The sequence below is a fragment of the Capricornis sumatraensis genome, chromosome 2 (genome assembly GCF_032405125.1).
Source record: "Capricornis sumatraensis isolate serow.1 chromosome 2, serow.2, whole genome shotgun sequence".
NCBI classification, from domain to species: Eukaryota; Metazoa; Chordata; class Mammalia; order Artiodactyla; family Bovidae; genus Capricornis; species Capricornis sumatraensis.
In genome coordinates this window covers 59,551,137-59,571,253 of record NC_091070.1, presented here as the reverse complement: position 1 = coordinate 59,571,253, position 20,117 = coordinate 59,551,137, and the positions used below count along the sequence as shown (strand labels likewise).

The 20,117-nt window shown below is 34.6% G+C and overlaps 1 protein-coding gene across 2 annotated transcripts in view; it reads right to left on the bottom strand.

Annotated features, from left to right (window-relative positions):
- The window catches only part of SOS2 (SOS Ras/Rho guanine nucleotide exchange factor 2), a 100,788-nt gene that overhangs the window by 5,949 nt on the left and 74,722 nt on the right, over nucleotides 1-20,117 (bottom strand). For both annotated transcript variants that reach the window (XM_068964046.1, XM_068964047.1), the window contains 7 exons: nucleotides 17,038-17,157; nucleotides 16,711-16,873; nucleotides 12,179-12,296; nucleotides 10,982-11,154; nucleotides 8,303-8,419; nucleotides 6,123-6,384; nucleotides 5,153-5,194 (listed from right to left, as the gene is read on the bottom strand). In XM_068964046.1, the coding sequence (XP_068820147.1) occupies nucleotides 5,153-5,194; nucleotides 6,123-6,384; nucleotides 8,303-8,419; nucleotides 10,982-11,154; nucleotides 12,179-12,296; nucleotides 16,711-16,873; nucleotides 17,038-17,157 (995 nt within the window). The remainder of the gene's footprint in view (nucleotides 1-5,152; nucleotides 5,195-6,122; nucleotides 6,385-8,302; nucleotides 8,420-10,981; nucleotides 11,155-12,178; nucleotides 12,297-16,710; nucleotides 16,874-17,037; nucleotides 17,158-20,117) is intronic.

Here is a 20,117-nt window from a genome sequence, read left to right as displayed (position 1 = left end):
ACTTTAGAGGGCATGATATTCAAGTACAGACATCGAACAGGACACTGATTATACAAGGCTAAAGGTCAAGAGAGAAGTTCTGGGCAGAGAAAAAAATTGGGGAATTATCATCTTAAAGATGATATAACACTGAATGAGACACCAAGTGAGTGAGAAGAAAAGAGATTCAGAGACTTAGGACATTCCATTTTTAATAGGTTGGGAAAATGCAGAGAAACCAGCAAGAGAGAGTAAGGAGCTAAAAGTAAAGTAGAAAAACCAAGAGAGTAAGTGGGATGAGCAACGTGATCTTCATGCATGTGCCTTCTTCACAAAAATTTTTTGGTATTCAGTATTAATGAAGGCAGAGACTTTTTCTTGTTTGCTACTGAATCCTTAGTAGTTGGCAGAGTAGCTGGTCCAAAGTACTCAACTTTCTATTGCATGAATCAGACCAAAAGGTGTGAACATTTTTTTGGTTTGATACATTGTTTTCAAATTTCTCTCTAAAAGGATCATACTAATATATCAACTCACAAGGGTAAGTGATATATGAGTACCTTTTAAGATGGGCTTGCTCATTCTTTCATGTAAACTGTCTATTCATGTCCATTGTTTCTTGCTGTTTTTCTCACTGTACTTGAGTACTTTTTGTATTTTTATTTCTTTCAGGACCTTAAGACACTCAGAATTTTAATTGCAGTTATTCTCAATGTTTTCTATTAAAATTCAAAACATGATTTTATTTATGATATGGAAAGTCTATTTTACTATCATCCAAAATAAGGTCTAAAACTCCTTGTTCTAAAATGACATAGTATTTTAAATTGAACTGTGTCCCTTCCCTCCATAAAAGTTATGTTGAAGTCCTAGCCTCAGTACCAATAAATATGACTCTATTGGGAAATATAGACTTTACAGCTCTGAAATCAAGTTAGGATGAAAGTGAACCCTATTTCTGTCTGTGTGTTGTGTGCTGAGTCCAACTCTTTGCGACCCATCAATAGCGGGTCATAAAGAGTGGGCTCCTCTGCCCATGGGGCTTCACAGGCAAGAATACTGGAGTGGGTTGCCATTTCTTCCTCCAGGGGATCTCCTGCCCCAGGGATCGAACACACATCTCCTGCTTCTCTTGCGCTGGCAGGCAGATTCTTTACCACTGTGCCACCTGGGAAGTCCTAATTCTGTGTGACTGGTATCTTTATAAACACAGTTGAAGAGAAAATGAGATACACGGAGAAGCTGGCCACGTGACAACAGAGGCAGCGGTTAAAGTGATCTATCTACAAACCAAAGGATGCCAAGGATTACCAGCAAAGGTAGAAGCCAGCAAAGCCAAGGTAAGATCCTTCCTTACAGGTTTCAGAGGGCGCACAGCCCTGCCATCTTGATTTTTCAGACTTTCAGCCTCAGAAGTGGACTTGAAGTCACTCAGTTTGTGGTACTCTGTTACTGAAGCACTAGAAACTAATATATGTAGTAAAAACATTTCCACTGTTGAACAATAAGGAAAATAAGAAACATATACAAACTTCAGTGAAACCAGGAAATATTTGAATCCTGAAGCTTCAACCCATAAAGGTGGACTACAGTGTATATGAAGCAGACAAATGGAGGAAGACGAAACCCAACTGTCTATACTGAATGAGACTGACAAACAGCAGCAAAACTGCCCCCACAGAACCAAAGGAGGGCTCAGGAACTAAAGACACTGGGTATAATGGAAGGCACGGACAGAGGACTTGATCAAGTCTATATCAGGGACAACGAGAACCCTAAAGCCCTACTCTGCACTTAATGAGGCCAGGAAATTACCACATTTCCACCTTTGGCAGGAGACTGAGGGTTTTATTCACTGGAGAATCTAAATATCAGACGTGGGGACACTAGTCTGTGCTGAAAACAGATTTTCATACTAAGTGCAAAGATCACGCAGGCAGGGAGAAGATTCAAAGATCTTTCTTTGGGGAAACTAAATACTCTTAGAGAAAAGGCCTCACAGATTCTGAAATATGAGGATTTCCTAATTTAAAAAATTCTCATCACTCTATCACCCTACAGTGAAACCCACAAGTCAACAAGTTTTACCCATGGATACAGATCTTCCCATCAACTTATACTGTCTCACTTTAAAATATGAACAGAAAGCTAAGGATATAAGATAAGAAAGAAAAGCCTCCAGTATGGAAGACCACAGACCACAACAAATAGAAGAAAGAAACTCAGAAAAAAAAAAAAAACAACCAGAAACAAAATCTGTCAAAAATTAAAAAATTAAGCCAGAAGAGAAAAATATAAAAATGGCATGCTGAGAGGGAATTTAGAAAGAATTCTGAGAAATTCAAAATCATGATAGATGAAAAAAACAGAAAAGCTGGGTGATTAAAGTAAGGCGATCTCCCAGAAAACAGAACATAAAAACAAAGAGATGGACAAGAGGAGATAAGAGAAAACTGAATCATGAATCTAGGATGTACAATATGGAAAATAAGCTCCGAAACGAGACCCAGAGAACATGGAAGTGAAGAAAGTATTGACAAAATGATACATGGAAAATTTTCTAGAAATCAAAGACATAAATCTCTAAATTTAAATGGCTCATTAAATACACAGCAAAATGAAAAAAAAAAAAAAAGACCCACATCAAAGCAGATCACTGGGAATGTACTGACCATTAGGAATAAATAGAAGATCCTAAAAGCTTCTTGAATTTAATGTGGCCACCTCTGAGCCACTAGGGAAGCCCCATTTTAATGTGGCAGAGACTCCTAATTGTCCCCCAGGGCACCTTTCCCTTTCTTCCTTTTAGTAATAGGATCTGCCTAGTTAGAACATTTCTTACAGCTGTGTCCATGTGACTACGTTTTGGCCAATGGGATGAGAGCAGGAGTGATATGTGCAACTCCCAGACCATGTTTTTGTAAACAAAGTTCCTTGCCCTCCAAGTTTCTACTGGCAGAAAAATGGTAACAACTCAAATCAGTTGCTCAAACACATTTTGAGAATCCTGGATTGCCCTGCTAGTTTGAAAGCCTAGCAGAGCAGAGTTGTTTACTTACTCTGGCTATTTTGAGAAACAAACTTCCATTTCATTTAAGGCACTGCATTTTTGGGTCTCTTTGTTATTACAGCAAGTAAACTGCAGTTTTCAAAAAAAAGTATTAAGAATGTAGGGTCACTGACAGAAGGAGTTTTGTCTATTTTGTTCAGTGCCACTTCTCTTGTACCGGCGACAGGGCCTACATGTAACAGGCATTTAAAAATTATGCATGAATAATTTATGAGTGAGTGATATTAGACTTCTAAACAGCAAGTATGAAAGCTAAAACACAGTGGGAAACTGTCTTCAAGATTCTGACTGAAAATGACTTAAATTTCTCTACGTAGCCAAACTTTTTTTGGAGGGGCTTGGGGGGCAGTTTGCACCATGTGGGCTTGGAGAAGGAAATGGCAACCCACCCCAGTATTCTGGCCTGGAAAATTCCCTGGACAGAGGAGCCTGGTGGGCTATAGCCAAAGGGGTCACAAAGAGTCGGACAAGACTGAGTGACTGAGCATGAGCGTGCAGGCTTGTGGAATATCAGTTCCCTGATCAGGAAACGAACCCAGGCCCTTGGCAGCAAAAGTGCAGAGTCTTAACCACTGGACTGCCATGGAATTCTCCTGGCTAAACTATTAACAATGAAATGTATAATAAATACGTTTTCAGAAATGCAAGAACTTAAAAGTTTATATCCTATGTATCCTTTCTCAGGTAGCTACTACAGAATGTACCCCTATCAAAATAAGGGAGCCTATCAAGAAAGAAGACAAGGAATCCAAAAATCAAGAATACAATACATGAGAGATGAAGGGAATTTCCAGTATGACAGCAGAAGAAAGTTCTAGGATTTCAGCTAAGTCGGAGGCCGAGACAGCAACTAGTCCCAAATGCAGCAGGAGGACAAAAGATCATCAGTAAGGAAGTTTCCCAGTGAAAAAGTGTACACGAAAACCCTCAAAACCAAAAAAACCTTGGTAATTTCCCCAAATGGTCTGACTTTAAGGAAAACTATGGTGTTAAAGGGTGTGGGAAGACTTAGCAACAGACGTTTAAAAAACAAAAAAACAAAAATCCTAAACATTAATGAAGCAATTATTAACTTCAGGAAACAGCATACAAGAAAGGAAGCATAATCACAGTATATACTCCTTGACTTAGCAGTGAATAATATTTTCCCCAAATGTGGGAAGTTTATTAGGTAAAGAGGGAAATCCTCATTTACCTTTTCTTTTAAACACTGTGTAAAAGTAACGGTTCAAGAGAGAGAAAACATAAAAACATCACTTAGAAAGGTAGAAGAATCACTGCAAAACAAGGGGTGGGGAGTCATGAGGGAGAATACTGTTGTTAATTTCACCCTAAGTGTTTTAAGCACTATTTGCCTTCTGACACTGTACGCATTTATTACCTTGATAAAAACTGTGAAATTAAAGTACAGAATTAAATATTTAAAAGAATAAACTTACTTTTCTCACAAGACAGGGATTCTCTTATTACTATCTATATGATCTACATTTTACTATCATAGAAGCAGAAGTCCTCTAGATTGGGAGAATTATTCCTGAAGCTGCTGTGTCCCTTTGGGTTATTCTGTTTTAAACAAATGACCACAGGTAGGTGACAGTATTTACGTCATACTATAATTAAGGATGACAGAATAGCATTTTACTTAAAATGCTACTTTAAATAAGTGCATGAGAAGAAATAAGTGATCAAGGCTAGCCTAGGAACCTGATAAACATTTAGTATTATTCCAGTAGAAAAATGAATTGGAAATAGCAGAGAGGAGGAAAGACAACCGATATGAAATCACTGTTCCTTCTGTGCCAAGCAATGTGCTAGGTGCTCTATATAGTTATCTCATTTGACCCTTAATAAATTGGAGATGCTAAGTAATTTGTTCAGCACCATGCAGTCCCTAAAACATATACAGTAAAATGATGAAAATAAACTGTAGTAAAGTTTAAATAGTACCCAATTGTAAAAAAATAATTCCATCCATTTGTAAGAATTTCATTTAGTAAAATCTTTAAATGTTGCTAAAATTCAAAATATTCATATACAAAGTTCATCAATGCAATTATTATCTTTACAGTCATTTCATTAGAATCAAGTTACATTCTTACTTACTTGAATGAGGCAAGAGGACTGGAGCAAAGATGCTATTGCTTCCTATTAGAAGGAGAAAAATCAATTTGAAAAGGAAGGTAATATGTATGATTTTATTTTAAAGATATGTTTGCATAATGTAACATACATAATAACATGCACAGAGTTTGGAACTTTATCATCATCTTTTGCCATGTTAGCTTTTAAAGAATGAATATGGTATTCTTTGTACTTGGAATTTTTTTCCTTTCTTAGCATAAATAGTTCCCTCTCTATCAGTCTCTTTAAATTTCATTCACAGAACTTATCTGCTTTGTTTTCTTTTTCATTGGCTATTGCTCCTTTTAGAGTAGTATTGGGGCTCAAAAGGTCCTGAATAAATCTTCGTTGAATGAATGAACTAGAAAATAACCTGCAGAAAGTGAAAGTGAAGTTGCTTAGTCGTGTCCGACTCTCTGCGACCCCGTGGACTGCAGCCCACCAGGCTCCTCCGTCCATGGGATTCTCCAGACAAGAATACTGGAGTGGGTTGCCATTTCCTTCTCCAGGGGCTCTTCCCCACCCAGGGATTGAACCCAGGTCTCCCGCATTGCAGGCAGACGCTTTAATCTCTGAGCCACCAGGGAAGCCTGCAGACTGCAATGAATCTGTTAGGTCGAGAAATTAAGCCATTAAGTTCACACAAAATTTTCAATGCATAATCATCAAACCATTGTCCCTCTAATTTTACAGGAACCATCAAATATGGTGGTTGCTTTACAATCATCACAGCCTTATAATTACTATAATCATTCCCATCAACACAATATGCAGAAGCAATGCACAAATAATGCTTTCCTCCCCTGTGTTAATCACTATTTTCACATATAGATGTCATTTTTCACACTAATATAGTCTGTAAAGGATGCTATAGTTTCCTAACTAAAATGATGAGAATTAACTAAAACACAAGATTCCCTTTTTTGCCAAACAATTTACATCAAATACATACCACAGGAACTGTTGAGATCCACATCTAAAAACACACTAAGGTCTGAAGAAGCAGATACTGGTGGGGTAGATGGTGTATTTGGAGAGGTTGGTGCTGACACTGTTGATTCAAGCTCCGTTTCAGCAATCCGACTAAAGCTTATTTTACACGGTTCTCTTTCTAATGGTGTTGGGTGACCTCGCAAAGTACCTGAGGTAGAGCCATGTCGGCCTGTATTAGGCCTTATTCCAGGAGATTTTAAGGAGAAAGCTGATTTCCTAGGCTAGGAAAAGCAAATGTAATTATCATTACTAACTTGCGTGTACTTTAATAAAGTACATTGTGTAAAGTATTATGGCTTAGCATATTAGTAGTATACAGTTGAAAGAGTACAATAAATCCAAACCTGCAAGGACAGTCTGTAACATTCCAGCAGAACACTTTGAGATTTGATTGGCTTAATTTTAAGGTGGACTTGAATACTGTATAAGTAAACCTCTTTTCATAATTCAGAAATAAAATACTGCAAAATTCATGTGAAAACAACTTTTTGCTCCCAAGACACCTGAATCTAAATTTCTTCAAATTACTGATATCGATTTCATAAATATTTACTGTAGATATAATAAATACAACATATTATGCTAGGTGCTATAGTAAAAAGAGACATCTTCTCCCCAACTCCACAAAATAATAAATGACCAACCTCTGCAATGATACTTTAGAGTCTTTGGGAAAAATTGCTATCACTGTCTCTCACCTTCATCCTCCACTTTTAAAAATTCCCACAGTGGTAACTTAATGAAAAATATGAACTCAGATTCAGATAATCTGAATTAAAACTTCAAGTGTGCCCATATCTAGCTATGCAGCCTTGAAAAGGTTATTTATCTCCTTTGAGCCTTAGTCTTTATGTCTGTAAAATGATACTACAGTCAATATCATACAATTGTTGTGGAGATGAGGTAACATGAAACTTTCTGGCCCACAGTTCATGTATTACAAATGTTTTCTACTTCCTTCCACATCTTGTTTCACTTTCAGCTACTTATAATTGGTTTTCTACTACTTCTGTGTCACTGTAAACCCCAGGAATAAAAGGAACTACTGTACAGTAGCAAATTTTAGCGAGTGAGGTGGGTTCCAGTGGTAACTGAGGACAGTGGTGCTCTTATGGCAGAAACCATGGTCAAGTCAGAAGAACCACGATGTATCTCCTTACTCTTTCCCAAGTCTCTTCATTCCCTGTCCTATTACCGAGCTGTCATTAGGTTCTTACTTTCTCATAGCTTTCCCCCTTATGCTAGGAAGGATCAGAAATGGATGGGTAAGTAAGTGTGTTTTGTGTGTGTGTGTGTGTGTGTGTGTGTGTGTGTAGTAAAGTTTTATTAAAGTATAAAGGAGACAGAGAAAGCTTCTGACATAGGCATCAGAAGAGGGCAGAAAGAGTACCCCCAGTAAGTGGTTTGAGAGAGAGGATCAGTTCAGTTCAGTTCAGTTCAGTCGCTCAGTCGTGTCCGACTCTTTGCGCCCCATGAATCGCAGCACGCCAGGCCTCCCTGTCCATCACCATCTCCCAGAGTTCATTCAGACTCATATCCATCCAGCCATCTCATCCTCTGTCGTCCCCTTTTCCTCCTGCCCCCAATCCCTCCCAGCATCAGAGTCTTTTCCAATGAGTCAACTCTTCGCATGAGGTGGCCAAAGTACTGGAGCTTCAGCTTTAGCATCATTCCTTCCAAAGAAATCCCAGGGCTGATCTCCTTCAGAATGGACTGGTTGGATCTCCTTGCAGTCCAAGGGACTCTCAAGAGTCTTCTCCAACACCACAGTTCAAAAGCATCATTCTTCGGTGCTCAGCCTTCTTCACAGTCCAACTCTCACATCCATACATGACCACTGGAAAAACCATGGCCTTGACTAGACGGACCTTAGTCGGCAAAGTAATGTCTCTGCTTTTGAATATACTATCTAGGTTGGTCATAACTTTTCTTCCAAGGAGTAAGCGTGTCTTTGATACATCAGGTTTTATCTAACTGCTAACTTTCCCCCTACAGGATATGTAATTTTAGAAATAGTGTAATACTGCAAAACAAAACAGGTATTCAAGCAAAGTACGATTTTAATGGAAATAGTCTGCTGAACATTAAAGACAATATTGTTTTAAAAAACAAAATTTTCCAAAATTGTAATGGACTTACAAATCGCGGTGGCTGTTTGCAGTTTCGGGGTTCAATTTCTAGTGACTTGTTGAACAAATAATCTGTAAACTCTTTTTCAGAAGCACATCCCATGGGGTTAAGGTTTTCAAAGAATCTCTGGAATTAAATATCCATAAGTGCATATTTTAGATTTTATTAAAATGTTTACTTCATCGCTTTAATATCAAAAAAATTATCAACAAATTAATAGATCCTAATGTCTGAAAAGTCCTCAAGGATTGCTGATTCCAATCTCTCTATTTTGGGATAAAATTATAAGGTTTTTATGAAAGTTTTATACTCCAGTCTTAAAGTTCTATTAAGAAGATGACCAGACTTTCACTTATTATAATCTTAATAGCTTGGTATCCCTCAGTTAACATTCTTACTGATTACACAACAAAATGATCATCAGTAATAAGTCAAAAGTGTTTAAAACAGAATTATAGTTATAATCCACAATAAAACTTTGATGATAAGGAAAAAAGTAGAGATAAATTGGATTAAAGTCTATTCAAAAATAATTTCAAGGACAATAATATATTTTAACATATCTGTGCTCACCTCTAACAAAATAACTTTTCTGTCTTTAATGAAAAAGTATTTCCTAAACTTAAACATAGGTTTTTAAGTAGAAAGTTTAGATGATTTAACAAAGTGCAAAAAGAAAAACAGTAATCTCACAATGAGAGATGGCACTGTCAACGTTTTACTGTTGGGATAGTCTTCCAGTGTTTTAACTATGTGCGTGAACATATGCACATATACATTATTATAAGTTTTTGCCTACAAAATTGGGGTCACAACATAGCTATTTTTAGCCTTTTGAAAATATTAATTTTTTTTCTGTATGGTTTACTTTAAATAATACAAATTTTAACTATGTTATACTTCATCAGATGAAATGTTCCAGAATTTATTTCACCAATTTCCATATAGGTAGTAATGTACATAGGTGGTTTCTAATTTTTTGCTATTATAATTATAATTACTGTTATTATCAACTCCTCATGCATTAATTTTTCTGTGCATTTCTGATGACTTCCTTATAAGCAAATGATTGGATTTAGTTTTTTTAAATTTTGAAGTGGCTTAGAAGCATACGTAAATATAAGTTCTGAGTTTTAGCTTTACCAGTAGGCAAAATGAGCTTTAGAATTTCTAGTATAAACTTCTTTCATTTTTTTTCTGCCAATTTCAAGAAAATTGCATTACTACTTTAACAATACTGAAACAATTTATTCTTATATTCACGTCAGCTAAATTAAATCATATGGACCAACAGTAATTTAAAGACTTTTATAAAGTTATAATTGTGATTTTCTCATCTGTTACTCTACTTTTAAATACTATTTAGTTTAACTATGCTTTGAAAGTGAATGGCTACTTTATCTTTATCTTTATTTTAAGCTGACTTTGAGTCAATCATAAAAAAAGCATTCTCTGCTCCTTACCTGTAAAAGAATGCTTTAAATGATGACGGGATGTCTAGATCAGATGCAGAAACCTATCCGGAATTATTGAGATACGAATGCTAAAAGCACTATTTTAATTATACCCAACTAAAAGGCAATATTATTTCTGTGACGAAATACAGTATAAATTCTAATCTGGGCTTCAAGAACATTTCTTTTTTCTTTTGGCCCCATCACACAGCTTGTGGGATCTTAGTTCCCCGAACGGGGATTGAACCTGGGCCCTTGGCACTGGATCTCCAGGGAATTCCGTCAAGAACATTTCTTTACCCCTATGGAGCACCAAATCACAGAGGGTTGGCTAAATGCTGAGAGAAGGGGATGGAACAAATGACCATTTTCTTTAAAGCAAGTATCTGTCTGTATTTTCATAATGGTGTACACTTCAAGTCAATTTTTCTTAGCACTTTAGGATTCTTTGTTTTGAACTTGGAACAAAGAATAGTTACCATCTTACAATTTAGGAGGATGGGAATGATGGTGACCATTTTCACTCAATATGCTCAATCTGCAGACTATATCTGAAAGTGTAGCACAATTTTTAATGTAAAAGGTAAACTTACTCTGTTATCATATGTTCTGAATTTCAAATAAACATAACACAATAATATCTACTTACTATAGACATAATACCATAGTATTTATTCTAATTTAGAAGATATTCACACCTTATAGTACCACAGTATCAATATTATGAATTATTCCTCAAAACAGAATATCAAGTGATAAAATATTTTTTTAAATAATTTTTTTGCTATGCATATATACACATCACTCTCCCAACCCCTTCCCCTACTTAAATGCAGTGTTCTTATAAAGGTGTTAATTACTTAACATTATACTGGCACATGTAGAATATCTAAAATGTCTATTAATTAATGATAGTACTGGTAGTGGATTTTCTTTTAACTTCGTGGACATCAGAAAGCATCTTTCATTCCATTTTGTCATTCATTTTTTTGAAAGTGTTACTTAAACCTGTTGCACAAAGAAGCAATAACTGTCAAGACAAAGTGCCTAGTAATATTAATAATGGCAGATTGTTAGTGGAGAATATCTAATATTCACCACTTCTATCTATTGATTCATTAATGCATATTATTTTCATAGCAAAATAAAGATCATAATGTATGGCTATGGAATTTCTTAGAGGGCAGAGGACTTAACATGTTCTCTTTTAAAGATAAGCAAAGAAAATATTTACCCTCATTTCTGGTTCTATCCGTAAACAGTAAGGTTGATTTTGATACTGCTGAATTTCTCCAGTAATTTCAGCTACTTTCCTCCTCTTACTGAAATTGATTAAATCTTTCCCTTTCTTTTTTAAAAAATCATTATTCCCTTCTTCAGTCTTCAGTATATTTGTTAAATATATTCCTAGTAAAAAAAGTATTTGAAGAAAAGTTTTAAAATTGGTTACTTAACCATTTGGGAAAACAATTGATCTAGTAAAGTTGAAAGACATCCTATAATACAGCAGGTCTTACTAGTGAAATCTCTGATATATTTAATAATGAACTCTACATGAAGAATTTTTTACATGGATGGAAATAATTTAAAGTTGAAAGAAAATTAGGGTTTGGGCTTAATTTGCTATTTCTTAGTGTAATAGCCTAAAATAAAAGGGAGGATTCATTCACAGTCTAAATTATGTGTTAAATCTACTCTAACCATTTTAATATTTACTTATAAATATTTAACACCAATGATCTTAAATGACTATTGGTAAAATATGTAACACCAATGATCTTAAGTGATTACTAACCAAAAAATTAATTTTAAGCCAATTCTGGTTAATAAGACTACAGATTTGTAAACTAATTCTGCTTTCCCAAAGCCTGTAATTTAGACACAAAAGAATTCTTCAGTTTTGGACTGGAAGAAAGTTTTCAGTTTCTCTTTCACACATAATTAGATTCATTTACACCAGTGGCTCTCAACTGGGGACAATTTTGTCCCCCAGGGGACAGGTATCTGGGAATGTCTGGAGACATTTTTTGGTGTGTGCTATAATTTGAATGGTCGAATGTTCAAAATTCATATGTTGAAATCCTAATGCCCAATGTGACAGAATGAGGTGGTGAGGCCTTTGAGAGGTGCTAAACTTATGAGGTTGGAGCCCTCATGAATGAGACTACTGTTCTTATAGAAGAGATTCCACAGGACTCCTTACAACTCTATGAGATAATTACCAGAATTACAAGTTTTATAGATAAGAGTCTACATATAGAGTTTAGGTTTTATTTATCAATATAGACAGCTAATAAAAGTAGATGTGCTCAGATATAAAATCAGGACTATCTGCTTTTAAAGGCTGGTCTCTTTTTGCTATATAACAAACTCTCCCTCAAAATATAAATCCAAAAAATATATATATATAAATCCATATTGTGTAACTTACCAAAAAAAGGCACACAGGGTGGATTGATTGACTTAAGTTTCACTAGATATTTTTTAAAATGATCTTGACTTAATTCCACAGCATCATCCAAAATTTTCCTTTTTCTTTCCTGCAACGCCTTTAAAATATATAAATAGAGTATAATTTGTTTTTTTAAAAAACAACTCAATCATATTTTTTAGGTGCAGAGCTTTCAATTTTAATATTGTACAAATGTTTGAAAAAAATTCTTATCTCTACTTGCTGGAAATGACTTATCTATAAATACAGAACTTTAAAACTTAGTTTTTTTCTAATATAAATTAGAGGATTAAACAATAAAACAATCTTCCTTAAGACATTATTAGTTATAATGCTGATTAGCTGGAGCTTCAGGTTATAGCTAGGGAAGAAAAATATAATCCCATGGCATTCAAGTATTTTTCTACTGCAAAGTCTTTTGGGACTAAGGATAGTAAGATTTTGGTAAAGAGGAGAAGAGAAGGCCAGGGGAGGGAGACAAGAAATGAACAAAAATTTATTAAACCAAGTAAGCAGTCATTTATTTTATTTTTAACCTGAAACACACACACACACACACACACACACACACACACACACAAATTGACAGCAAACATACTTGATGAAAAACCACTCAACTCATTTCCTTTAGCTTAAGGAAAAGCAAAGGTGACTGCACTGTAACTTTTATTCTGTACTCTACAGAGGTTCTAACTAGAATGGACAAGAAAATTAAACAAATAAATAAAAGACTAGCGACTGAGAAGAAAAATTGCCAGTATTCACAGAGGAAATAATTATGTAAAGAAATGTAATAAATCTACATATAGAATGTTAATGAAAGAATTTAGCAATATTGCTGGATATAAAACCAATAGGCAAAAATCAACTGCATTTTTAGATATCATCAATAAAGAAAACAAAATTTAAAACATTCTAATATAAATCTAACAAAACAGTTGTGAGGTCTTCATCAATAAAACCATAAAACTTTATTAAATAAATAAATGGAGAGATACACTATGTTCGTAGTTGGGAGGATTCATTATTGTAAAAATGTCAGTTCTTCATAATTGATTTATAGAACCTATACAATTCTTATCAAAATCCCAACCTTTCAGATGATTCTACAATTACATAATAGCAAAGGGTCAAGAATAAGTCACTCTTGGGAATTCCCTGACAGTCCAGTGGTTAGCACTCAGTGCTTTCACTGCTGGAGTCCAGGTTCAATCCCTGCTTGGGAACTAAAAAAAAAAAAGAGTAAATCACTCTTGAAAAAGGAAGCTCGGTGGGGACTTGGCCTACTATAGTGTATCAAGAACTAGTATAAAATTTTGGCAATTTAAACATGTGGCACTGGCACAGGAATAGTGGAATACATTAAAGGAACAGGACGGAGGAACCAGAACAGGACCACACATTAGTGGATACTCAACTCGTGACATAGCTTGCACCTAGAGATCAATGAGGAAAGAAGGTACTTTTAATAAACCTGTGGGGTCATGTGGCTAGCCAAATGGAACACAAAATGAAATTAGACTCCATACTCAAAACTTGTTTCCAGCTAGATTAAGGATTTAATGAGACAGATAAAACATTACGATAACAGAGGAGGATCTACTATACAAGACACCAACAACCACAAATTACAAAGGAAAAAATAAATGTGACATTAATAATTTTTGTTCATCAAAAGACATAATAAAAATAGTGAAAACAGAAGCTTTTATCTGGAAAAAAGGTATTTAAAACAAACATAACTGACAAAGGATTAAAATACAGTATATGAGAGAACTCATACAAATTCAAGAGAAAAACTCAAGCAAGAAAAGTAAAAAAATTTCCACAATACAAAGAGCCAATAAACATCTTAAAAGAGGTTCAAACTCAATAGAAATCAAGAAATTATAAACCCAAACCACAAGACTGGAAAAATTAAAAGAACTGACAATATCAAGTGTCAGTGAGAATGTGGAACAACCAGAGTTCATATGTTTCCAGTGGGAGTATAAACTGGTACAGTAATTTGAGAAAACAACTGGGCATTATCTATTCTATCATCCAATAATTCTACTTCTAGGTATGTAAGAGAAATTTGTATATGTATGCACCAGGACACAGGTAGAAAATGTTTATGACATGAATAGCATCAAACTAGAAACAATATGAATGACCATTAGCTAATAAATAAATAAACAAATAAATAAATTTTAGTAAAGTTATTTCTATAATTTTCTTGATGAGATCTCTAGTTTTTCCCATTCTGTTGTTTTCCTCTATTTTTTTTTTTTGCATTGATCACTTAGGAAGGGTTCTTATCTCTCCTTGCTATTCTTTGGAACTCTGCATTCAGATGGATATATCTTTCCTTTTCTCCTTTGTCTTTCGATTCTCTTCTTTTCTCAGTTATCTGTAAGCCCTCCTCAGATAACCATTTTGCCTTTCTGCATTTCTTTCTCTTGGGGATGGTTCTGATCGTCACTTCCTGTATAATGTTACAAACCTCCATCCATAGTTCTTCAGGCACTCTGTCTATCAGATCTAATCCCTTGAATCTATTTCTATAATATGATACAACTATAAAAAAGAATGGCCTATAATTATAAGAAACAATATTGATGAATTTTAGGAAAATAATACTGAGTGAAAAAAGTCTTGGAAGAATTATATTCACATATAATTGAGAAAGAGGAAAAATAAAACAACATTGTTTAGCGCTACAAATAGTAAAACTATACAAAAAAGCAAAAGAATGATAAGCACAAGATTTAGCACAGTAGTTGGCTCTGAAGGGACAAAGGAGATGGAATTGGGAAAGGTTTTTAAACTGGATGCCAGATAAACAGGCTTTTTTTTGTATTTTTCTTCCTTATACCATATACCTATTTTAAGAAATATTGTTAAGGTGAAGTTGCTCAGTCGTGTCCGACTCTTTGTGACCCCATGGACTGTAGCCTACCAGGCTCCTCCGTCCATGGGATTCTCCAGGCAAGAATACTGGAGTGGATTGCCATTTCCTTCTCCAGGGGATCATCCAGACCCAGGAATCGAACCCAGGTCTCCCACATTGGAGGCAGACGCTTTAACCTCTGAGCCACCAGGGAAGTAAGAAATATTGTTGAACATTTAATATTTTAAGAAACTAAAGCTTAACCTCTCAAAATGAATATATTTCTTTAGAGTTTACAAAATGAGAACTGAAGTTATTAGTCTCTTAGATTAATATTTGGCAATATTTGACTATTAACATCTTTAATATATAATATGTCCATACAAATCAATAACATGCAAACGCTCAAATAGAAAAACACACACATGAAAGCAGTTTAACCCTATACTCCCCTCTAATCACAACCCACTGTTAAGAATGAATAATTAGTGAAGAGTACATATCCTTCCACACTCTTCTCAATGTTTGTGCAACTCCACTTACATGTTTCGAGTTTGTTCTGTTCTGTTCTATCAAAATGAAATCATATTATATTAATTTTTCTAAAGATTTTTGAAATGGCTTTTCCCCTGAATGTCACACTATTCTTTCAAGACATACACACAGATTCTAGTCACTTTTTCCCCCTAGCCAACCAATACTCCACATGATAGGGATAGGATAACATAATCATTCTCCTACTGATGGACATACAGGTTGGATCTAACTTTCTGCTACTATTAGTACATTTAATGCTGCAGAAACTAGATTTTTGTACCTTAATTTTATAGTCCTGAGCCTTTTATTCTGTGTCCAGAAGTATGTGTATTTTAACATCAGATTAAATGTTGTCAGATTACTTTCCAGTAACACTATAAAAGTTCATATTCTCAAAGGCAAATACGTTTACATGGCTGAGTCTCTAAATTTTCTATACTTTCTATATCTTCCAAATTTTTAATGATAAACATGAAAACACACCATGTTTACACAATTATTTTTTATAATTTAAAAAAACATTTAAGTTTTAGAAAGCATTCTCTCCATGTTACTTGACTATATACTACAGGTAATTAAAGTAATTTGTATGTTTATATTTAAAATATATTTAGTCATTTATTTGAAACTGTCAGTCAATGTACTGCTGAAAAAATACATTTGGAACTTTATACATCTGAAAGTGAACGTGTCAGTCGCTCAGTTGAGTCCAGCTGGTTGTGAGCCCATGCGCTATAGCCCACTAGGTGCCTGTGTCTGTGGAACTGTCCAGGTAAGAATACCGGAGTGGGTAGCCATTCCCTTCTCCAGGAGATCTTCCCTGGGTTCAATCCCTGGGTCTCCTGAGTTGCAGGCAGAATACTTACCATTAGGGAAGCATTTAGGTAAGCATATTAAACAGTCACAAAACACATATTCTTTGATGAATTCTAGCCTTACTAGCATATATTGATGTATTTTCTAATATTGAGATACTGTGCTTCAGGAGTAAGATAGATTATTTATAAAGGATTTACTCAAAAAAGATTGGTGGTACAAGGAATCTTCTTTACATTAATTTTGTCTCCTCTCAAAAGATAAACTATTTAAGCCTAAAACTTACCTCAAATGTATGATCTAGTCTATAGACTGATACTGAATTTACTGCACTGACGATCTCCAATACACCATTGAAATTATTCAAATCTTGAAAAACTTGCAGAATTTCTATAATTCTACTCAGTATTGCCACCCGTTCCTCAAAATTTTCTGCCTCCACAATGCATCTAACAACAACAACAACAAAAAAAAATGGCTTAGAAAGCAAGAAGCAAGTGCCTTGTTTCATTCAGAAAAGATATACATTTTCAGCCAGAATGTTTGCTTATATGTGACTTAATGTTATAGAAATATATTAAGAAGTAATAATACAAAGTAAGTAAAAACTTACTTTTCAAACCAGAGGGTAAGATTTGTGGTGTGGCGAATCATTTTTAATAAATTTGGAGAGTTTATTTCTTTATCTTCTTTGGTCCATACACTCCCTACGAGTTCAGAAGGTTGAACTTTCCTGTGGAACCAAAAATCCATGCACTTAATCTACAAGGGATCAGTATCAAAATTATTTAAAGGCCTCCAAAAGCTTAATAAGAAAAAGATAACTAGTTTAAAAGATAAGTGAACAAACATACAAGGAGATACTTTACAGAGAAACAGAACTGAATAGCTATGGACATGAAAGAATATTTTAACTCTTACTCAGAGAAAAGAACATTAAACCACAATGAAATCCCACTTTATTGCTGTCACTATAAAAGAAGTTTAACACCAAATGGGATAAAAATGTTGAAAAAAGAGAACTCCCCATCACTGATGTACGAGTAAAATTAGATATAACCACTTTTCAAATTTCACAATATCTCATAACATTGAAGATATACATACTAGATCATTTAGCATTTCTAACAACGTTCAGTCGGGCAAAATTTGCAAGAGTGAAAAATCCCAAACAACCTAAATGCTCATCATCAAGAGAATGGATAAACTGTGGAGTATTCATACAATGAAATACAATACAGCAGTTAAAATAACCAGCCTGGAGCGATACTCAGCAACTTGAACAAATGGCAGAAATGATTTAAGCAAAAAGAACAAGTTACAGAATGATACACAGGTAGAAACAGACTTAAAATGTGTAAAATAATGCTATGTGTTGTTTATGAATGGTTGTATGTATATAAATTATAAAGACACACATAGTAGTAAACGCCAAATATAAGATAGCAATTATCCTTTGGGAGAAAGAAGAGGAATGGGATTGGAGAGAATTACCCAGAGGGTTTCACTTTTATTTGTAATGCTTTTGTTGTTGAGCCCTTACTGTATTATCATCTATATTTTTTAATAAAAAACAATCAGTTGAAAAAGCAGATAAAATCACTGTATACAGTGATTCAGGATTATATGATTTTTAAAATATTGACCAATGGCATTGCCATCACTGTCCTATAGACGTGGCTATTATAATAATAAAAAAGTTCAGTAGATTAAGAGTACAAAAGGGTACTTTGAACAGTCTTGGAAATAAATTTTCTTAATTGGTTCTATTATTTCACCAGAAATTTAGTTTACAGAGTGTCAATGTTTTACGTATGGTATCCTTCGTCCATAATACACATATCACTTAACAAAGGTATTTCTATGTTTTGAAAGTAGGTCCACATAGAGCTCAGTGCTTTTTTATTCCTGATGCCCATTCATGTAACACTGTAAGGAAAAATCTAATTTCGTACTATGTGCTTTGTTATCTAAGTAATAAGTCTCTTCATTCCCACCTATCACAAATCCCACAGTAAAGAAACAACTTAAGTGCCCATGAACCTAGAGGGTATTATGTGACATGAAATAAGTCAAGCAAAGGAAGAGAACACGTTATCACATATACTTGGAATCTAAAAAATATAACCAACAAATGAATATAACAGACTCATAGATACAGAGAACAAACTAGTGGTTATAGGGAAGGAAGAAGAAGGGGGAGGAGCAACTGGGGTAGGCAATTCAGATGTAATAGAGTACTATGAACAAAACAAACAAGCTACAAGGAAATGTCGTATAGTACAGGGAGTACAGCCAACATTTTATCATAGCTTTAAATGAAATAGCCACAAAAATACTGAGTCACTATAATGTATACGTGAAACTAATACAATATTGTGTACCAACTACAATTTCAATTTAAAAAACTTTTTTCCTTAAAAAAAATCCTATAATTCAAACAAAAATGACTTGAACTCCAAATTATTTAAAATATAACATGACACTCTGAATCAGATGGTAACAACCTCTGATGTGTGTGCTAAAGTCTGAACAGCACAACCAGGGCATATCAGAAACCCAGTTCTAAAGGTCAAGTTTTATGTCTGGTGTCTTTCTACACTCTCCACTAACATTAAACTTTATATATTCTTTCTTTTCCCTGTGTAATCTCAGTTTAAAAAAACACTGGCTGCTAATTAGGGTAATTTCTTAAGGATGTTTGTATTTCAAAAGCAGCTCCTGAATGCAGTGAAGTTTTTGATACAACCACAGTGGTACAGGTTAGTGGGTGGTGATTACCTACAAGGCCTAGAGTCTTTTTTTTTTGCAAGGCCTCTACTCTTCACAGGAACCTGGGTTGTAAATGAAAGAAGAAAGCTTATATTATGAGGGAGGAGAAGACAGAAAGAAGCTAACGCACTGGGAAAAGATAGGGGTTTAAAAAAAAAAACCTGACAGACGAAGAAGTTGATAAAGCAAGTTGAAAAGAGAGAATGAGATACATGAGTTAGTAATTTTGGAATAAAATTTGAAATAAATAATATGACAAAGGGAAGTGTCTGATTTGGAGTAGAGAGTGACCCTGGAAATGCCATAGCCATGATACAAAAAAGTTAGGTTGTAAATGGGTGATGTGTGTGGATACAGGATGATGGCAGAAACTGCTTTATATATAAGACAAACAATGGGATACAGATAAAAATAGTCAAGCGTATTTCTAGCAATCCTTATAAACAAAAGAAAATGATTTACAAGTTTTAAGTATGGTTCATCATCTACTTCAAAAATCCTTAAAGTCAATACTAATTTCAAATAGCTAAAGTATTTGAGACTCCTTAAAAGAAGTGAAGAAATTTTTATTCCACTAAGAACTGTTATTCATCTGCCTTGCAAAGCTAAGTCAGTCAAGTCCCAAGTCAAAATTTTTATTACAGAGTATTTGGAAAAAAAAAGAAGAAGAAAGTTTATCTCACTCTATAGTCTATGGACTGAGCTGCCCAGAGCCTAGCATCTATACTGACTGTCTGTTTTAACTGAACCAAGTTAAACTAAAGTAATATGAGACAGCATCAGGAACAGGAGCTGGATGACAGTCTCAAGTGCCTGCTCATTCTACTGCATGAGTCTTCTCTTTGCCACTCCTCTTGTGAAGGACTGCTAGTACCTCATCTAGGCCTAAAGAGCAATGATTTATAAGACTTGCACTTGCAG